This window comes from Danio rerio, chromosome 16 (genome assembly GCF_052040795.2).
Source record: "Danio rerio strain M-AB ecotype USA chromosome 16, GRCz13ab, whole genome shotgun sequence".
NCBI lineage: Eukaryota > Metazoa > Chordata > Actinopteri > Cypriniformes > Danionidae > Danio > Danio rerio.
The window spans coordinates 6,850,916-6,874,063 of record NC_141036.1 but is presented as its reverse complement, the minus strand read 5'-3'; the positions used below and the strand labels follow the sequence as shown (position 1 = coordinate 6,874,063).

The 23,148-nt window shown below is 35.4% G+C and overlaps 1 protein-coding gene and 1 long non-coding RNA gene across 2 annotated transcripts; one reads left to right on the top strand and one right to left on the bottom strand.

Moving 5' to 3' along the window:
- Positions 1-3,606: 3,606 nt before the first annotated feature.
- Positions 3,607-6,700, top strand: zgc:174710 (the record flags this gene model as incomplete). The annotated part of the gene is given in 4 exon segments (NM_001114702.1): positions 3,607-4,021; positions 4,378-4,446; positions 4,717-4,842; positions 5,803-6,700. A coding segment is annotated over 1 exon segment (33 nt), but the record flags the coding sequence as incomplete, so codon positions are not given.
- Positions 6,701-8,844: 2,144 nt separating this feature from the next.
- On the bottom strand, positions 8,845-11,916 carry si:ch211-36i19.1. Its single transcript, NR_186849.3, is given in 4 exon segments — positions 8,845-9,744; positions 10,706-10,831; positions 11,102-11,170; positions 11,527-11,916. It is a non-coding gene; the product is annotated as a si:ch211-36i19.1 (long non-coding RNA).
- Positions 11,917-23,148: the final 11,232 nt, after the last annotated feature.

Below are 23,148 nucleotides of genomic sequence, written 5' to 3'. Positions count from 1 at the left end.
AAAATCAACCAAATATTTTGGTTTCCATACCTGATGAACAAATGTCAGTATTTGATGTCAGTATGATGTTGTTTTAAGATGTTGGCTCGACGTTGGATTTTGGTCACTTTCCAACACAACCTAAAATCAACCAAATATCAACGTAATTTAACGTTGTTATTGTACATCAAAATAAAGCTGACCTTAAACGCTGGCTAGACATTGAATTTTGGTCACCTGACATCACAACCTACATCTAACCTACTAATAACATCTTATGACGTTGTGTGCCTGATGGGCAATCACTAAATGCACGACAGAATGTTACGTTTACACACATCCACATGTTAAATTACATGTAGATGCATCAGCTTTTTACAGCGTAATACTCACTTCTCTTGAGTACTTTTGAAAGGGCTACTGTTTACTCATTCTTTGAGTAATATTTACAACAGATACTTTTACTCTACTGAAAACAGATTTTTTTGAAATTGTTGCAAATTTATTAAAAATAAAAAACCTGAAAAATCACATGTTGCAAGTGTTCACAGCCATTGATCAATACTTTGTTGATGCACCTTTGACAGCATTTACAGCCTCAAGCCTTTCTAAATATGATGCCACAAGCTTGGCACACCTGTCTTTGGGAATTTTTGCCCATTCCAGTTCCACTCAAGCTCTATCAGGTTGTATGGGAAGTGACGATGTACAGCCATTCTCAGATCTCTCCAGAGATGTTTAATAGGTTTAGGTCTAGGCTCTGCCTGGTCCACTCAAGGACATTGACTGAGTTGTTGTGAAACCACTCCATTGATATTTTAGAGTTGTGCTTTGGGTCATTGTCCTGCTGGAAGATGAACCCTCGTCGCAGTCTGAGGTCAAGAGCACTCTGAAGCAAGTTTTCATTCAGGATGTCTCTGTACATTGCTGCATTCATCTTTCCCTCTATCCTGACTAGTCCTCCAGCTCCTGCTGCTGAAAAACATCCCCACAGCATGATGCTGCCACCACCATGCTTACTGTAGGAATGGTATTAGCCTGGTGATGAACGGTGCCTCGTTTTCTCCAAACGTAACGACTGGCATTCACTCCAAAGAGTTCAATTTTAGTCTCATGAATTTGGTTTCTTATGGTCTGAGAATCCTTCAGATGCCTTTTGGAAAATTCTATGTGTGAATTGGCTTCTGTCTGGCCATTCTACCATACAGGCCTGATTGGTGGATTGCTGCACAAATGGTTGTCCTTCTCTAAAGTTCTCCTCTCTCCACAGAAGAACGCTGGAGCTCAGATAGAGTGAGCATCTGGTTATTTATCACCTCCCTGAGTAAAGCCCTTCTCCCTCGATCACTCAGCTTAGATGGCCGGCCAGCTCTACCAAGAGATCTACAGACAATTCCTTTGTCCTTTGCTTGGTTCGTGCTTTGACATGCACTGTCAACCCTGGTGCTTTATATAGTCCAATCAACTGAAATTACCAAAGGTGAACTCTTATTAAGCTGCTGAAAAATCTCAAGAATGATCAGTGGAAACAGAATGTACCTGAGCTCAATTTAAAGCTTCAAAGCAAATATACGTGCTATTTTTCAGGCTTTTATTTTTAATAAATTTGCAACAATTTCAAAAAGTCTTTTTTCAAATTGTCATTATGGGGTACTGTCTGTAAAATTTTGAGGAAACAAATTAATTGAATCCATTTTGGAATAAGGCTGTAACATAAAAAATGTGGGAAAAAGTGAAGCGCTATAAATACTTTCAGTGTACATCTATCACTATTCCTGACAAAAGGCTACAATATAAAAAGCTATTATATATCAAATTTAGACATATATGCAATACTCTGTTGGATAAATGTGCAGGGTTGTGTGTAGAGTGGAGGTGGGAGGAATACGGATGCCTTCAGTGATGCGGCCAGTGTGCAATAAATCCACAAAAGGGTCTTTACAAATGAGCGAGGCGAAGCCCCTCTCCTCTCTCTTACAGTATTGAGCGAAAAGCGTCTATCTTTCCCTTTTACACATACTCGACTTACACTTCTGAAATTCTAACCCAACCTGAGTAAACTTAAAGCAGGAGCGATAAGGAAATTCCTTTCTGTTGTCCACTAGTTTTTGACTTTGCAAGGAACTTTTCTCTTTGTTGAAGGAGAATAGTGTAACAAGTGTGCAGTGTAGCAGCTTTTTTTCCACGGCTGAAAGAAAGTGTGGGAAAAGGCTGTGCTGGCAAAGGAAACGGGTCAGTACTGAGCCCCCACACATCTCGAATCCCGCTGCACCAGGTGTCCGAAGCATTGAAAGGATGCTCTTATTCATAGACAGGACCAGAGTATTAAAACTCAAAAATTTGCAAATGAATGCTGATATAATCCTGGAAATATATCTCCATTAAGAGCTCGCCCATTACCAGAACAACGAGGCCTTTGTGCGAAGCTTTATGTATATTTATCAAGAATGCCGGGCTCTGAATGAAACAGGGGAGTGTGTGTGTTTTATGAGGGGAGGGGGTTCCCAACTGTTTACATGTTAATTTCACACTTAACAGTCCTTGTCCCTGGCTATTTATCCTTAGAATGCTAATCATTTTCTTCCTTTACCTTCCTTCCTTGTTCGCACTTGACTGTAGATATGCTAATGCCAATATGTGTGTGTTTAATAATGCTACAACTTGAAGTCCAGAGGAATTCCTTGATTGCAACTTCAGATTAAAATATTCTTTTGTTAATTCACACTCCCTTTTTTTGTCTAGATCTGGTTGTTTTGAATGACAAAAGAAAGTCATGAAAGAATCACATTCACATCTGTTGAAACACATCCAAACAAACAAATGCATTCGAGTGCTTTATATTAATATATGCTTTAAGAATAGGAATGGAAAGTTACTTTTAAATTGCATTTTTCCTTATTATTAACAAATACAGACTGTAAAATCACCAATTTGTCAAGAATAGTGAAGTAATTTAAATACTTTAGCATATATTTTGAAAAACTAATAAAAAGAAATCCATTTATAATTGTTTTCCAGTGCTGGGTTGTAGCTGGAAGGGCATCCGCTGTGTAAACCATATGCTGGGTAAGTTGGGGGTTCATTCCGCTGTAGCTATCCTTGATGAATAAAGGGACTAAGCTAAAGGAAAATGAACAAATGAACATATATAATGACATACATAAAACTCCAGAATTATGGTTTGTTCTTTTGCAATTTATCGAAAAGTACACAGTAAACTCAATATACTTATACGGTACTTTGCGTGTTGCATATCTGGTTGTTACCCCCTTATTACCCAAGCATTCCTTGTTCCCACAGGACTGTACAGTCCTGACGTCGACCTGACAGAACACCTTTGGCATACCTGTCCACCCCCCCCCCCCCCCAAAAAAATCCAGAAATAACTAAATATATTCATTTGGAGCTGTTTCATTGTAAATAAACAATTAAATGGTCAGTAATAAATGTTATTATTATTATTATTTAAGTAAGAAAAAATGGATATATACATTAGCAGCAAATAAATTAGCAAACAGTTCAGCTAATAAAATCAATAGCTATCATAATAAAATAGAATCAAGGTATCAAATCTCATTAACCTTTTCATCCTAACTTACACATTCTGATTAAAGAGCAACGAATGAACCCAGCCGGCACACGACCGACCTTCAACGTTGAAATATGGTTGAAATAAGGTCAGATGTGTTTTGAACGTTGAAATAATGTTGATAGAACGTTTAATGTTGAACGGTTGAAAAACAGCCTGCATATGACAAGGCTTCAACGTTGAAATGTGGTTGAAAATACGTCAGTTGTTGCTTTAATGTTGAAACAATGTTGAATGATAAATGGTTGAAAAAAGTTACAGAAATCCTTGTACAAATCAACGTTGACATTTTTTTTTATCATGATCTGTATGTTGAATTAACGTCATGGCTTCACCCAATATTCAACATGTTTGGTTACCATGGTATCGGAGGACTCTGCGCACGCGGCCGCGCGCAGCGCTTCACTTCACTTAATTACGAACACCTGACCTGCAGTGCAGCAGAATTCAGAGGTAAGCGTGTTTTTAGATGCTTTAATGTTTTATTTACCCCCCGATTTTGTTTTACACACAGTGTATCTTAAATGTGACTTAGTGTAGTGTTTCGAATTTTGAAGCATTTAAAACTTTCCAGTTTGGTTTAGTTTGCGCTCCGGTGACGCGCAGCTAACCTCGAGGTAATGTCACATGTTTAACGTTAGTCTAAATGAGCGTTTTTATGGCAAATTCAAAGCGATAAACTCCAAACGCAGTTTATAGTTACTGAGCAACGTTATAAAACAATATCATTTTTATACGCTGTATAATTATTGTTATTATTACAAAGTGAACTGCTTTCGTTTCACTGTTGTTGTTGTTTTTGCTTTTAGACATGTAACTTAACGTACTCCAGAGACGCACTAACTTGCACAGCATTGAATGGAAAAGGCTTTGTCCATGTAAGTTTACTTTACCTTTAACTAAGCTAGCCTATCTGTTAAATCTTCTTGGTGCTTTGGTTGGTGATATTCTCTTTCTAATCTTTTTGTTTATTGATTGTTAGGCTATGTTGTGATATTATATTGTTATATTGATATTATTATTGTGAAATCATGTTGTGATGTTACTTTGTGACAGTATTGGGGAGCAAATATTAATGTTTAAATTACACTTTGTATAGTAGCAGATAAGAGGTGTAATGGGTTTTAACTTTCTGGGTTTTCTGGAAGGTCCAGTTGAGGGCATCAAGAACACGCAGATAGCCTATACCTGTGTCTGCCTGGACAGACTGCAGTTCTGCTACTCCACGCCAAGGCTTTTGTATGGATGCCTGACTACTACAGTGTTCTCTAAAGGTATTACTGGAGCAAAACAACAGCACCTGTTACAGTGAAATTTGTATTCATAAAAATAGTGATACATGTGTAGCAGGTCCAGTACATGTGATGTCATTGAGAAGTTGTTTTTATTAAATGTCATTAAAACAAATAAATAAACATGCTATTTAAATAAATCTAAATATTAAAAACTTGAGGATTAAGAAGAAATTAAATGCATCATCTGTCTTGCGAAAAGGGTCTACTTAAGAATTCTGGTGTTTCCCAACTGAAAGGGATAGTTCACCCAAGAATGAAAATTTACTCACATTTTACTCCCCAAATGGTTTAAAACCATTATGAGTTTATTTTGTTGAACACAAAAGAGGCTATTCTGAAAAAAAAAACTAAAAACCTGTAAACATTGACCTCCATAGTAGAAAAAAAAAAACTATAGAATTCAATGGTTATAGATTTGCAGCTTTCTTCAAAATATCTTCTTTTGTGTTCAACGTGGTCAGTAAATGACGACAGAATACAAATTTTAAACTATCCCTTTAATTTTCTGTCCTACATGCAGACTTTTGCAGAAGTGCTACTCCTTCTAGAGTTTTTCTCAACCATATGTCTAAAAAGCTTTAAACAGCTTATACAGTACATGTAATGGTTCACAACAACTTGTAATTACTAAATGTGTTGAATGTTTCATGGTTCTTTACTGCAGCCCTTGTTTTAAAAAAAAAAAGAAATTTTTTCGAGAATCTGAAATTTGAATTCTGGAAATGCTGGTACCGGTGGTGGCGAAGGGCTTCCTGACGATATCACACCTAATTCTTCACTTCTCTTAGTTAGGAATATTCAGATGGATGAGTTAAAATTATTGAGTGTGGCGATTATTATAAGACAAATTTGGATTCAATAAAAAATAAATATTTGAATTTCACTTTGTATAATAGCAGATACCAACTTAATTGTAACCTCGTATTTCATTTATTGCAGGTTTTCTGGAAGCTCCATTTGAGGGCATCAAGGACATACTGATGGCCTAAACCAGTGTCAGCCTAGACAGACAGACATCTATTGCAGTTCTGCTACACAAGACCAAACTCTCTGCTTTTGTATGGATGTCTGACTAGTACGGTGTTCTCTAAAGGTATAACTGGAGCAAAGCAACAGCATCCGTTACAGTGAAATTTGTGTTCATAAAAGATAGTGATATATGTGTAACAGGTCCAGTACATTTGTCATAAAGGTTAAATCACAGTAAGTACTGTAAAAATAACTTGTTTGCCTCTGCCACAACAGGTCATGGTGTGTGCTTACTGCTCGTAGTAAACGCACACGCTGATCTGATGCGGGAGAGATATATGCAAACATATTTGTATTTACTGTTTTGTTTTGCCTCACTAAAGTGTTGTTGGAGCTTGGTATGTTCACAGTTGAAATCACTGAAGTCACATGGAACGTTTTGACAATGTGTTTTGTGCCTTATCTGGACAATGACCATCTTGGGACCATTGCTGTCTGTAGAGGATGAGGAGCATTTAATCTAAAATATTTTAGTTTGTGTTCTGAAGATTAACAGGTCTCTGGGATGACACAAGTAATTAATAACAGAACCTATATGAACACTTAATGTGACATGTAATAGTGAAATAGTGGTCCTACATTCACAAATGTGAGCCATTATTATAAGACCCATGTGAACATGCAATTTTTATGATACTAGTAATAATGGAATAACAAATTGCTATTACTGTTGTGTTTGTGAGAGAGAATCAAACCATATATTCTACACATTTTCTTGATGATTTACTGAAATATTTGTCTACATGTTCCACTGTCACAGGTGCTCAGTTTTGCTGCAGTAATGCTAAACACAATAGATGTACTTTATGCAAAAAAAAAAAAGAAAACTACTAAATATTTAGCATGCAGACCTGCAAAGTAAAGGAGTAATGTCAGGTTTAGATTATAGCATGAGTTTTCACTATTGTGAATGTGAAGCCATTCATTCACAATGAATTGGAATAGCAAACCTCATTATTGATTTTTTATTGGAAACTCACCTGGTGTTTGAGAAATAAATATGTATTTAACTGCTAGACTGATATAGATGTTTTAGTGTTTTACACTTGATTCTTTGTCCCCAGTGCCATCTTTTACCTCAAGTGTTTCTCTCAACCTATAAAACCTCAAACAGATGTAATGTATTTCACTTGTGATTCTTAGTTGTGAGTGATGTTTTTTATTTTATTTTTTTTACTGCAGCCACTTTAAAAATGGGTATTTTGTAAACTTTGTAAACGGAATTGTATTTTGGAGACTGTGATGGTTGAAGCGTAGTTTAGTTACTTAGTTTAATTTAGTTAGCATCTGTCTTTCTGAAGACGGTACCACTTTACAAAAAGGTTGTATTAGTAAGTGTTAATGTATTTACTAACATGAACAAAGAACAATGAAGTATCTTTCATATAAAGAAAGTACAGTTCATGTCAGCTCAGTGCATTAATGTTAACAAGCATACATTTTGATTTTAATAGCATCGGGACATATTTCAATTAATTAAATGATTAATAAATGCTGTACAAGTATTTGTTCTTTGTTCATGTTAGTAAACATTAACTAACTTTAATTCATGAAACCTAATTAAAAAGTGACTCTTTAATTGTATGCCTTTTTCTGTATTTGAGTGTACAGCATGTATAGTAACCTGCATGGTTTTGATGAACTGTATGCTCTAAATGTTGCTGTATATTTAGAATAAATGAAATAATGAGGTGTGTATTAAATAAATTGATACACAGGCTAAGTTGTGTATTTTTGTCGTGTATTTTTATTAGTAAAAATTTGTTTGCTATATTTATGGACTTTGCGTTGTATGTAATTTCTATTTAACTTGCGTTGAAATGTATGACGGTGAAACAACGTCACGGTATCAACGTTGATCCAATTTGCAAAATCGAAAGGTAATTCAACCTTCATTCAACGTCTACAAAACGACCACAATTCACCCATGAAGAAGGTAAGAGTGAAACAACGTTGTGATTTCAACGGTGAATCACCGGTGGTGGTCCGACGGTGAAACAACGTCACTATATAAACGTTGATCCAATTTGCAAAATCGAAAGGTAATTCAACGTTGATCCAACCATAGACCTGACGTTGATTCAACGTTGAATCACCGTTGAAATGCCGGCTGGGTACAGTTCATCAAAACCATGCAGGTTACTATACATGCTGTACACTCAAATACAGAAAAAGGCATACAATTAAAGAGTCACTTTTTAATTAGGTTTCATGAATTAAAGTTAGTTAATGTTTACTAACATGAACAAAGAACAAATACTTGTACAGCATTTATTAATCATTTAATTAATTGAAATATGTCCCGATGCTATTAAAATCAAAATGTATGCTTGTTAACATTAATGCACTGAGCTGACATGAACTGTACTTTCTTTATATGAAAGATACTTCATTGTTCTTTGTTCATGTTAGTAAATACATTAACACTTACTAATACAACCTTTTTGTAAAGTGGTACCGTCTTCAGAAAGACAGATGCTAACTAAATTAAACTAAGTAACTAAACTACGCTTCAACCATCACAGTCTCCAAAATACAATTCCGTTTACAAAGTTTACAAAATACCCATTTTTAAAGTGGCTGCAGTAAAAAAAATAAAATAAAAAACATCACTCACAACTAAGAATCACAAGTGAAATACATTACATCTGTTTGAGGTTTTATAGGTTGAGAGAAACACTTGAGGTAAAAGATGGCACTGGGGACAAAGAATCAAGTGTAAAACACTAAAACATCTATATCAGTCTAGCAGTTAAATACATATTTATTTCTCAAACACCAGGTGAGTTTCCAATAAAAAATCAATAATGAGGTTTGCTATTCCAATTCATTGTGAATGAATGGCTTCACATTCACAATAGTGAAAACTCATGCTATAATCTAAACCTGACATTACTCCTTTACTTTGCAGGTCTGCATGCTAAATATTTAGTAGTTTTCTTTTTTTTTTTTGCATAAAGTACATCTATTGTGTTTAGCATTACTGCAGCAAAACTGAGCACCTGTGACAGTGGAACATGTAGACAAATATTTCAGTAAATCATCAAGAAAATGTGTAGAATATATGGTTTGATTCTCTCTCACAAACACAACAGTAATAGCAATTTGTTATTCCATTATTACTAGTATCATAAAAATTGCATGTTCACATGGGTCTTATAATAATGGCTCACATTTGTGAATGTAGGACCACTATTTCACTATTACATGTCACATTAAGTGTTCATATAGGTTCTGTTATTAATTACTTGTGTCATCCCAGAGACCTGTTAATCTTCAGAACACAAACTAAAATATTTTAGATTAAATGCTCCTCATCCTCTACAGACAGCAATGGTCCCAAGATGGTCATTGTCCAGATAAGGCACAAAACACATTGTCAAAACGTTCCATGTGACTTCAGTGATTTCAACTGTGAACATACCAAGCTCCAACAACACTTTAGTGAGGCAAAACAAAACAGTAAATACAAATATGTTTGCATATATCTCTCCCGCATCAGATCAGCGTGTGCGTTTACTACGAGCAGTAAGCACACACCATGACCTGTTGTGGCAGAGGCAAACAAGTTATTTTTACAGTACTTACTGTGATTTAACCTTTATGACAAATGTACTGGACCTGTTACACATATATCACTATCTTTTATGAACACAAATTTCACTGTAACGGATGCTGTTGCTTTGCTCCAGTTATACCTTTAGAGAACACCGTACTAGTCAGACATCCATACAAAAGCAGAGAGTTTGGTCTTGTGTAGCAGAACTGCAATAGATGTCTGTCTGTCTAGGCTGACACTGGTTTAGGCCATCAGTATGTCCTTGATGCCCTCAAATGGAGCTTCCAGAAAACCTGCAATAAATGAAATACGAGGTTACAATTAAGTTGGTATCTGCTATTATACAAAGTGAAATTCAAATATTTATTTTTTATTGAATCCAAATTTGTCTTATAATAATCGCCACACTCAATAATTTTAACTCATCCATCTGAATATTCCTAACTAAGAGAAGTGAAGAATTAGGTGTGATATCGTCAGGAAGCCCTTCGCCACCACCGGTACCAGCATTTCCAGAATTCAAATTTCAGATTCTCGAAAAAATTTCTTTTTTTTTTTTAAAACAAGGGCTGCAGTAAAGAACCATGAAACATTCAACACATTTAGTAATTACAAGTTGTTGTGAACCATTACATGTACTGTATAAGCTGTTTAAAGCTTTTTAGACATATGGTTGAGAAAAACTCTAGAAGGAGTAGCACTTCTGCAAAAGTCTGCATGTAGGACAGAAAATTAAAGGGATAGTTTAAAATTTGTATTCTGTCGTCATTTACTGACCACGTTGAACACAAAAGAAGATATTTTGAAGAAAGCTGCAAATCTATAACCATTGAATTCTATAGTTTTTTTTTTTCTACTATGGAGGTCAATGTTTACAGGTTTTTAGTTTTTTTTTTCAGAATAGCCTCTTTTGTGTTCAACAAAATAAACTCATAATGGTTTTAAACCATTTGGGGAGTAAAATGTGAGTAAATTTTCATTCTTGGGTGAACTATCCCTTTCAGTTGGGAAACACCAGAATTCTTAAGTAGACCCTTTTCGCAAGACAGATGATGCATTTAATTTCTTCTTAATCCTCAAGTTTTTAATATTTAGATTTATTTAAATAGCATGTTTATTTATTTGTTTTAATGACATTTAATAAAAACAACTTCTCAATGACATCACATGTACTGGACCTGCTACACATGTATCACTATTTTTATGAATACAAATTTCACTGTAACAGGTGCTGTTGTTTTGCTCCAGTAATACCTTTAGAGAACACTGTAGTAGTCAGGCATCCATACAAAAGCCTTGGCGTGGAGTAGCAGAACTGCAGTCTGTCCAGGCAGACACAGGTATAGGCTATCTGCGTGTTCTTGATGCCCTCAACTGGACCTTCCAGAAAACCCAGAAAGTTAAAACCCATTACACCTCTTATCTGCTACTATACAAAGTGTAATTTAAACATTAATATTTGCTCCCCAATACTGTCACAAAGTAACATCACAACATGATTTCACAATAATAATATCAATATAACAATATAATATCACAACATAGCCTAACAATCAATAAACAAAAAGATTAGAAAGAGAATATCACCAACCAAAGCACCAAGAAGATTTAACAGATAGGCTAGCTTAGTTAAAGGTAAAGTAAACTTACATGGACAAAGCCTTTTCCATTCAATGCTGTGCAAGTTAGTGCGTCTCTGGAGTACGTTAAGTTACATGTCTAAAAGCAAAAACAACAACAACAGTGAAACGAAAGCAGTTCACTTTGTAATAATAACAATAATTATACAGCGTATAAAAATGATATTGTTTTATAACGTTGCTCAGTAACTATAAACTGCGTTTGGAGTTTATCGCTTTGAATTTGCCATAAAAACGCTCATTTAGACTAACGTTAAACATGTGACATTACCTCGAGGTTAGCTGCGCGTCACCGGAGCGCAAACTAAACCAAACTGGAAAGTTTTAAATGCTTCAAAATTCGAAACACTACACTAAGTCACATTTAAGATACACTGTGTGTAAAACAAAATCGGGGGGTAAATAAAACATTAAAGCATCTAAAAACACGCTTACCTCTGAATTCTGCTGCACTGCAGGTCAGGTGTTCGTAATTAAGTGAAGTGAAGCGCTGCGCGCGGCCGCGTGCGCAGAGTCCTCCGATACCATGGTAACCAAACATGTTGAATATTGGGTGAAGCCATGACGTTAATTCAACATACAGATCATGATAAAAAAAAATGTCAACGTTGATTTGTACAAGGATTTCTGTAACTTTTTTCAACCATTTATCATTCAACATTGTTTCAACATTAAAGCAACAACTGACGTATTTTCAACCACATTTCAACGTTGAAGCCTTGTCATATGCAGGCTGTTTTTCAACCGTTCAACATTAAACGTTCTATCAACATTATTTCAACGTTCAAAACACATCTGACCTTATTTCAACCATATTTCAACGTTGAAGGTCGGTCGTGTGCCGGCTGGGTATGCTCTAAATGTTGCTGTATATTTAGAATAAATGAAATAATGAGGTGTGTATTAAATAAATTGATACACAGGCTAAGTTGTGTATTTTTGTCGTGTATTTTTATTAGTAAAAATTTGTTTGCTATATTTATGGACTTTGCGTTGTATGTAATTTCTATTTAACTTGCGTTGAAATGTATGACGGTGAAACAACGTCACGGTATCAACGTTGATCCAATTTGCAAAATCGAAAGGTAATTCAACCTTCATTCAACGTCTACAAAACGACCACAATTCACCCATGAAGAAGGTAAGAGTGAAACAACGTTGTGATTTCAACGGTGAATCACCGGTGGTGGTCCGACGGTGAAACAACGTCACTATATAAACGTTGATCCAATTTGCAAAATCGAAAGGTAATTCAACGTTGATCCAACCATAGACCTGACGTTGATTCAACGTTGAATCACCGTTGAAATGCCGGCTGGGAATCTTATTTAATTAGTTTTTGTTTGATTACATTAAATAACAGGTCTCACTTTAAAAATGCACAAATCTAACAATATAGGCCTAATGGAAGCATTCAACTGCTTTCCTAACTTATGCTTATGCTCATTTAAGATGAAATTTGTTGTGTTTAATAAAAAACACACCAAGATCGACATCTTTAGATATTGTTGTTATTAATTATGTGTATATGTATGTTCAAACACGCACCCAAAAGCCAGACTTTCCCTCCGCTTCAAATCGCGTGAACAGAATCCGTTTGGGGAAACAGCCTCTGTTTATCACTATGGAGCACGTCAGCTTAGAGTCATTCACTATTATATGACTGTTTTGAGGATTGCATAGGAGTGGTGACGGCACCTGTAATGAAAAGGAAGGGGAATCAGGCTGTTTTTACATTTTTTTTCAAAGTGTTTTCGTGCCGAAACAAAGCGAAAGCACAGAACAGACTGGCATTTAAGAGCAAGGGCGGCCTCCGGTGGTTCGGTGGTATGAGTTGCGAATAGGGAGGCTCGGCTCTTTAATGTTTCTTGCCACCTTTCAGAGAAACACTGAAAATATGGGAGAAATACGGGAAATACCTATACGGGATGATAGCGGAAAAGAACTGTAAAATACGGGAGAATCCCAGGAAAAATGGGAGGGTTGACTGGTGTGACCTTTGGGTTGAGATAAAGCAGAGTCTGCAAGCCAGGCTTTCTAGGAGCATGGTCAAAGATTCCCCAAAACCCTTCTTAACCTTGTGGAAAGCCTTCGCAGAATAGTTAAAGCTGTTATAGCTGCAATGGGTGGGCCAGCTCCACATTAAACTCAATAGATTAAAAATGAGATATCATTCAATTGCATGTATGGGTAAAGGAAAATGTCCTAAAATGTTTGCCACTATGTGTGTGTGTGTATATGTGTGTGTTTGTGTGCTGAGGGGTTAAATGCATAACAAAAATACTTGTCCACGAGTCACGTCACTTCACTTTCACCTTTCCTTTCACTAAACAGGCTTAAAAGCAGCAGCGATTCAGTAACTGAATAGAAATACCTATTTGCTTGATTTGAGAGACTATCAGATGATAATGCTTTACCACAGTTGCAGTTTGTGGCGAGGGGGCGGGGCCGAGAGCCATGGGAACGGAACAAGGCCAAGATACACCAGCCTCGAATCCCACGGAAGGAGTTCAGGACTATAAGTAGAGGAATAAAGGCAGAGGAAGCTGAGAGAGGTCCAGGCCTGGACACAGTTATGTTGTGTTTGTTTTGGTTTATATGGCAGTCTCCGTGAGGAGATACCATCCATTTGTTTTATTTTCTTCATTAAAACGTATTGAAAGATCGTTGGTTTTTTGCCTCCTTCTTCCTGGGTGGATAGATTCCTTCACAGGGACCCAACAAGTCACCGACCTCTCAGCTGGTGGAGGACCAGGCGACAACTTTTCAGGAGAAACCATTCCCAAGAATATTTTTTAAAGGTTTTCCTCTCTCCCCTCTCTGTCTTTCCTCCTGCTTTTTTTCATCTCCTTTTCTCTCTGCCTGTCTTACATAAGCCTTGTGGGTGCTGTGGCACCAAACCCACCCACCCAGAGTATGCACAGCCACAGAGTGCCCCTGGCCTGTGATGGGCGATGGTGGTATGGGGGTGATGACTGAAACCTCATTACATTTATATTATTCATTTATTTTCTTTTCGGCTTAGTCCCTTTATTAATTTGGGGTCACCACAGCGGAATGAACCGGCAACTTATCCAGCACATGTTTCACACAGCGGATGCCATTCCAGCTGCAACCCATCACCAGGAAACATCCACACATACGCTACTGCCAATTCAGTTTACCCAATTCACCTATACCATATGTCTTTGGATTGTGGGGGAAACCAGAGCACCTGGAGGAAAGACGGGGAGAACATGCAAAACTTCACACAGAAATTCCAACCGAACAAGTCGAGGCTCGAACCAGCAACCTTCTTGCTGTGAGGCGATTGTTCTACCCACTGTGTCATCGTGCTGCATAATATTATATTATATTATATTATATTATATTATATTATATTATATTATATTATATTATATTATTTTATATTTTATTATATTATATTATATTATATTATTTTATATTATATTATATTATATTTTGTTATTTTATGTTATATTATTTTATATTATATTATATTATATTATATTATATTATATTATATTATATTATATTATATTAAATTATATTATATTATATTATTTTATATTATATTATATTATTTTATGTTATGTTATGTTATGTTTGTTATATTATATTATATTATATTATATTATATTTTGTTATTTTATATTATATTATATTTTGTTATTTTATGTTATATTATATTATATTATTTTATATTATATTATATTATATTATATTATATTATATTATATTATATTATATTTTGTTATTTTATGTTATATTATATTATTTTATATTATATTATATTATATTATATTATATTATATTATTTTATATTAAATTATATTATATTATATTATATTATATTATATTATATTATTTGATATTATATTATTTTATGTTATATTATATTATTTAAAAAGCAACACTCTTTATTTTTTTTACGAAATGTATTATTGACAGTGCCGAGTTTCAGTGTGTACTGATAAAGAAGCCATAGGAAAGCAGATGCTTTGAGGGACAAAGCTGCAGGAACGCTGTCTAAAACTATATGAATCACACTGCTTGTTTTCTTCTCCCTGTAATTATGATGCTAATATCGACACTCTGAACAAAGTAGCAATTTCAATGACTGATGTGAGTGAATTAGGCCATTCTCTACAAAGGCTGGGATAGCTTTTGCTATTGTAATGGCTATAAAACTGAGCCGTGAAAAGCCAGAAATGATTGTGTGATTTTCATCCGCGTGCTTATACCATCACCTGAATTGTGCGTAGCTTATTGTGTTGAAATATCATAACTTGATGAGTGAAAGCCCTCATATGAACCTCTTTACAATGGCACCCGAAATTACCATTTATGCCAACATTGCAAATGTAGTCGAACAATTAGTCATGTTCGTATGCAAAAATTAATTTAGAGTGAGATGCGGGAAATGGGACACCAGAACAAAAGGCAGCTTTTTGTGAGTTCTTTAGTCTGACAGGGATAATTAGATATATGAAATTGAAATTCCTCTGTGGGGGGTCCTGTTGACAAGGCTGTTGTTGTGTTGGAGCACTCGGACACAGCCTGATCCTTTTGTGCGTCTGTTTACGCTACTGCCGCTTCTACATCCCTCACACACCAACTCTCACATCCTCTTTGATGCCGGTGTCAAAATCAAATGTACACGGAATAGTACATCAAACAAAATGGAGTGCCTTTTAGAAACGATTTATTTTCATTTTTACACATTGTTTTGGTTTGATTTTGCAGCATTATTATCTTCTTTTTAATTGTATTTGTGTATACCTGACAAAATTCTTGTTGTCTATCCAAATTTTCGGAACAACAAATAATAACTTGACTTCTAGTTGATCATTTCGTATCAGAAGTGGCTTATATGAAAGTCAAAGGCCTCTAGATTACACTTATTTTACCAAAATAAAATATGATCATGCCTTGATTTTTAATTATTTCATTAAGACAGTAAGGTCTGACTTTGCTTAGACAAAAGTCTTGTCACTTAACAGAAACAATGTAGAATATAAAGTCATGATGCAGTGGAAACAGAATGAATATTGTGTATGACTCCCATGAGCATGGAGGACTGCATCCATACATCTCTGCAATGACTCAAATCACTTATTAATAAAGTCACCTAGAATGGCAAAGAAAGCGTTCATGCTGGACTCCCAGAGCTCATCAAGATTCTGTAGATTCATCTTCAATGCCTCCTCCATATTACTCCAGACATGCTCAATAATGTTTATCTCTGGGGACTGGGCTGGCCAGTCCTAGAGCACCTTGACCTTCTTTGCTTTCGGGAACTTTGATGTGGAGGCTGAAGTATGAGAAGGAGCGCTATCCTGCTGAAGAATTCACCCTCTCCTGTGGTTTGTCATGTAATGGGCAGCACAAATGTCTTGATACATCAGGCTGTGGATGTTACCATCCACTCCAACCCCAAACCATGATTTTTCCTTCACCAAACTTGACTGATTTCTGTTGGAATCTTGAGTCCATGCGGGTTCCAATAGGTCTTCTGCAGTATTTGTGATGATTGATGCAGTTCAACAGATGATTAATTAGAAAAATCTACCTTCTGCCACTTTTCTAACATGATCAACTAGAAGTCGAGTTATTATTTGTTGCTCTTACAACTGGGATCGATGACAGGACCTTTGTCAGGTAGAGTATTTTTCTCTATTTTATATTCTGTTTGCTCATACTAGTGTTATGTCTGCTTTGTTTTATTTAATTATACTTCTTAAAGGATTTAACGCTATGATGATTACCCTATGCTGATGTTGTTTTTAATGTCTGTTTATGCATGTTAAACATTTTGAGTTGCATTTTATGGATGATTCTATACAAAACTAAAATGATTACTATTATTATTATTAGTAATGGTAGTAGAATAGCTAATTAGTTTATTAAAGTTTTTGAGTTTATTAAAGTTAATTTAAATATATGTATGTCTATGGGAAATTGAATAGAATTTCTGTTAGAGAATATATTCTAAAGAAATAACTTGTGTGTAAGTTCTGTAATTAACTTTTATGCCAATTAATAGGTCATTTTCCTCAAAAAGTGTTACAAAAATATATACAGACTTGACTTGTATCCAGCTGTTTTATGTCAACAGATGAAAAAATACAAATTAATGTACATTTACCCCATTGCCAAGAAAAAAATCTATATACTTTTAGAAATTATTTGTTGGAAAACCGTTTAAATTTATTATAAAGACATTGTTTCAAAATAATTTGTATTGGTTCTCATCTGCTACAAAATCTAATTTTGTATTGCTGAGCTCAACTGGGTTGAAAAATCAGATTTCCATAGTTATAAATGCACATGTTTAGTAAAGTGCTGAAGTGTGTGTTTGTAGATCTATTGATTTTAAAAGAATTTAAGCCCTAGTTTGCCTTTAGGCCTGTTATCCTCTGTTGGCCATGTAGCCTCAGACCTATAAACAGAAATAAAAAATAACATAGTATAGTGTGTTTAAAAAAATAGTTCACCCAAAAATGAAGAATTGCTTTTAATTTCTCACCTTTAGGCTATCCAAGAATGAAAAACTGCTTTTAATTTCTCACCCTTAGGCCATCCAAGAAGTAGGTGACTTTTTCTTTTTTCTTTTCTAGGGCAGTTTTTGGATATCAACAAAATGAATACTTGACTAGCTGAAATAATAATTTTTTTGTCACTTGCAATTGATTAGTGTTTATTTCAGCTTTGTGAAAGCAAGGTAAATAGTGGAGCAAGGTAGTCCATTCTCATGAAATTTCCTGAATATGCCATTTAAAAAATCAAATATGATATACAATTAATTGCTGATGGAGAACATTTAGGATTTAACATAAAGATTCATTTTTTTTTTGCTGAAATATATGCATTCCACTTATACAGTATATACATATATGGAATTTGAATGTCAAATTATTAAACATACTTATTGCAGTTTCAATTCCAGTCATGCACATGGTCTTGTGATATTCTTAGTGCTGTCAAAAGACAAAGGGTTAATCACAATTAATTGCATCCAAAATAAAGTATATATAAAAATAAGTTTAAGCAAGATAAACATTTTTGCAACATTATATATAAGCTTCAATATACACTTTACATACACTGTATATATATATATATATATTACATACACTGTATACTGTGTGTATATATATATATATATATATATATATATATATATATATATATATATATATATATATATACAGTGTATGTAAAGTGTATATTGAAGCGTATATATAATGTTGCAAAAATGTTTATCTTGCTTAAACTTATTTTTATAAATGAATCAGGTTACAACTACATTTATTATGTTATACAAAGTTTAAATCAATATTTTTGTCATTTTTATTGATGAAAGTTGAGATGACTAGAAAGGTTCATTTGATTCAGCTAAAAAAAATGTAAGGCAGCAATAGATTTTTGAGAATGACCACTTAATTTCATACCGTAGTTGATTTGTATAATACATATCAATAATCTAAAGGTGTGCATTATAGCTGACACATATATGAACCCTTTACAGTTTTATGACTGCAAGTCATTCTTTTCAAATGCTATTAAGGTTAATTTTCTTAACAATCCCTAAGTTTTGTAAGCTGTTAAATTATTTATTTATTTATTTATTCATTCATTCATTCATTCATTCATTTATTCATTCATTTTTTCATTCATTCATTTGTATGTAAGTTTGTTTATTTATATATTTGTTTGTTTGTACCGTGGATTCAAGTAATACGTACAAATTAATTTGTAAAAACTTGTGCGGCTAGTGAAATTGCTATATCTACAAGTAAATTAAATGTCCTAATTTCATCCTACAGTGTTGGACTCGAACCTATTCTACTTATGCTTATCTTGAACTTGGCAATGGTAGACTTGACCCAGGCTCATTCTGAAAAAGTACCTCTATAAACATTTCTAGAGATTGTGAAATACGTCCCAATGAGCTACGTTTTTTTGCAGTTTTTGTTTTGTTTTGAGGCCACTGTGTATGCTTTTTGAAATCTCAAATTTCACTTGTGAGTGCCATTCGCGCCTGCTGTTCTCAAGTACATCCACCAGAGGCCACTGTTGACTGACTGACTGACTGGGTAACTGACTGACACACTCTCCTCCTTCCCTAAACCCAACCGATAGTGTTTTCTAAAGCAATCCGGAAAAAGAAAAGCCCTCATCTGATTTTTACCATATTTTCAGATTTGACCACATTCTCACCCTTTTATTTACTTGTTTATTTAAATTTTTGGCTTCTGTTTTTGTTTTACCTGCTTTCTAGTACTCGAACCCCGTCGTCATGTTCAACTCTATCTACATACATGGCGAGCTAGCTGGACAAACTGGTATCAGCAGAAAAGCCATCCATACAGAGGTAAGCGGTCACGTCTGGCTACATAATTCACGATCTCCAGAAATGCATACAGGGTTACGTTTTCAAAATAAGCCTATGTTGAAATCAAAAGAACCCAGACAAATCCAGTCTAGAGCAGCAAAGGGGGTAAAGAGCCTGAAAAACAAACACAGCAGAAGTCATGCGCTAACACAACACGAGAGACAAGACAGAACAGCACAAAGCAATTGAACTCCAACATCAAATGATTCAACAGAAAACATGACGCAAAAGACAGATTAGAAGAGCACATGGCAAGAAAACAGAAACTGAAGCCATGCATTCATGACAGTAACACGCACTGGACATGGATCAAGAGGAACAGCAAGACTAATGTGTCAGGATCCATCATGCTTCGACATAAAAAAAGACAAAGCAAAGACAGGAATTTCTTTTTTTCTTTTTCAAATATTTCCCAAATGATGTTTAACAGAGCAAGGAATTTTTTCACAGTAAATAAAGTCTTATGACCACTTATTTTTTCAATTATCTACAGAAAAACTATCGTTAAGCCTTTAAATTCCACTTCAAGCTGAATACTAGTTTCTCGAAAAATGTTTGGTAAAGTATGATGTACAGTCAACATTTCAAAATCAAAAGGAATTAGCTATTAGAAATGAGGGTTACACTTTACAATTAAGTTCATTAGTTAATGTTAAGTAATGCATTTACTAACATGAACAAACACTGAACAATACATTCACTACAGTATTTATTCATGTTAATAAACGTTAGTTAATGAAAATACATTTGTTTATTGCTAGTTCATGTTAACTCATGGTGCATTAATTAATGTTGACAAGCACGGACTTGAATGTTAATAATGCATTAGTAAATGTTCAAATATGATTAATAAATGCTGTACATGTGTTGTTCATGATTAGTTCATGTTCGTAAATGCATTAACTAATAAACCTTATTGCAAAGTGTTATCGAAATTAGTTATTAAATCTATTATGTTTAGAAATCAACCCAGGCTCATTCTGAAAACGTTGTCCAGCGGACGTTTCTGGAGACCACGAAATATGTCCCGGGAGGTACGTATGGCTGCATTTCATTTTTTTAAGTGAACGCTACGGGGCGTGTGACGCCGCTCCCTTTTCGCGATTGCCGGCTGTTTACCTCCGTGTGGAGGGCTTTCCCACTGCAGTCAGTTTGTGCGGTCAGCTCATCGTGTGTGTCGGCGGACTTCAGATGCAGAGAGGAGGAGTTGACAAAGGCGTCTGGGTTCGAGTCCGGGGAAGAGCGGTTCCAGAAACCAGGTAAGACAAAAACAGAATCCAAAAAATAAAGCGAACGAGTTCATAACAGGGTGAGAACGTGGTGAAATCCGAAAAACAGACGAGGGTTTTTCTTTTTCTAGACGGCTTTTCTAAATTGTTGCTCGGGTTTAGGGAAGTGAGCGGGCGGGCGGGTCAATCGGTAAAACTGGTTGGGTTCAGGGAAGGAGGAGGGTGGTTGAGCCGATTGGCTGGTCGCGCAGTTAATCATTCGGTCAGTCAGACAGCGGCCTCTGGTGGGTTGACGTGAGAACAGCGCGGGCGCGAACGGCACTCGCAAGAGACATTCAAGATAAGAAAAAGCGCGCACAGCAGCCTCTCGCGAATTCGCGAAATCAAAAACTGCACAAAAACGTACCTCCCGGGTAGTATTTCGCGGTCTCCAGAAACGTCCGCTGGACTACGTTTTCAGAATGAGCCTGGGTTGTTAGAAATTCTTCTTTCCATTAAACAGAAATTGGGAGAAAAATATACAGGGGTGCTAATAATTCTGACTTCAACTGTCTATATATATATATTTAATTTTATTTTTTAACATTTATTAATTTACATGATGGTCTGGAATTATGACACAACAGTCCATTACATAACAAAATATAATATGAATATGTTTAAGCTGTTAAATACTCTTAAAGAGTCATTGAAGTCATTCATATGATTTGTTCAAGTGGCTGATTCATTCGAGAATAAGGTAATTTTTTAATCAACTATTGATGCACTTGATACACTTGATTCATTAAAAACTCTCAGTCATTCGGAAATGAATCCCCCATGTGTTGATTAAAATATAACATTTCGAGATTCAGAATTAGCTGATTATCTGTCAGTCTTCTGGTCAATTCCAGCTAACACATTCTGTTTGCAGACATTGCAGAGACACTCGCACTCACACTTGCAGCTGCATGTCGTTGGTGCAAAACGTTATTCCACAAGGTGTAAAAGAGACACTATGTTCACAATTTGCAGGCATGAGCACAACGTTTTCTGCTACACATCTATTCAGCTCACCCATCTGAGTATTTAATCTGAAAAATGACCTCTACCTAAATCCACATGTCAGAGTAACATTGAGTGGTTCTTTTCTGACAAGGCATTACTTGAGTTTTTAATCTCAAGCTCTGTCACACATGCAGCTTGACACAAAGCGATCCTGTGCATGATCAAAAATTCTGTCAGAGAAAATTCTGTGCAGGTACAAAGCAGAACTGCTCCTTCTGTCCTCTTAGAGTCAGAGCGGAGATGCCCTGCAGTGGAAAAAACACACTGATCTACTTGTCTACGACTACGAAGCCTACGACTCCATGCTAGGGATGCTCAGTCAGACCTGTTTACTGACAGTAAGAATATGGACCCATTTCACAAGACTCTTATGATGTGTATAAGAGTCATCAGCATTGTAAATTCTTAAACGTTTTAATTTTTTTGTTTTTTCAAAAAACGTATGAACATTCATGTTTATTTATGTATGTATTATATCATTTTAGCATCAAATTACAAAAAATGAATTACCGCTCATTTAAGGTGTTTGTAATGCAGCATCTCTTGGGGCAGGACAATAAATCCAACCCAGGCTTTTGTCAAACGTACCTCTATATACATTTCTGGAGCCTGACAAAAATACGTCCAAGGAGCTTTGTTTTTTTTTTTGCAGTTTTTGTTTTCGCTAATTCACCAGAGGCCATTCGCCATTCGCTCCTGCTGTTTTTACGTAAATCCACCAGAGGCCACTGTTGGCTGACTGACTGTATGACTGGCTGAATGACCGATCGACAGACCCACCATCCTTCTTCCCTACACCCAACTAATAGTATTTTAAAAAGCACAAAATGGCCCGGCCACCCACTTCCCTAAACCCAGCTGACAGTTTTAAAAAGCAATCCACAAAACGAAAAGCCCTCAGCTAATTTTTACCATGTTTTACCACATTTTCACCCTGTTATTTACTGGTTTTATTTTTTGTATTTAGTTTTTGTCTTAGCTCTTTTCTGGAATTGTTCTTCACTGGACTCAAACCCCATCATTGTGATCATCTCCTCACTGCATCTCAAGTCCATGGCGAGCTAAATGGACAAACTGGTGACAGCGGAAAAGCTGTCCATATGGAGGTAAGCGGTAAGCAAGAAAAGGAGCAGTGTCGTAGCGTTCGACTGTGTAAGTGAAAGGGGAAGCAGTTGATCTTTCAATCCTGTTTTACATGTACACCAAACAGGGTAATTACTAGACACTATCCCTGAACTTAACCTTAACCAATGTAGTTACCATATATGACCCTGTACACTGTAATTACAGGTTAAGTACACATACTGCAAACAAATTGCAGTAAATGTGAAAGGGACTATTACCTACTTTTGTTACCTTTAGAAAACACACACACAACCACAT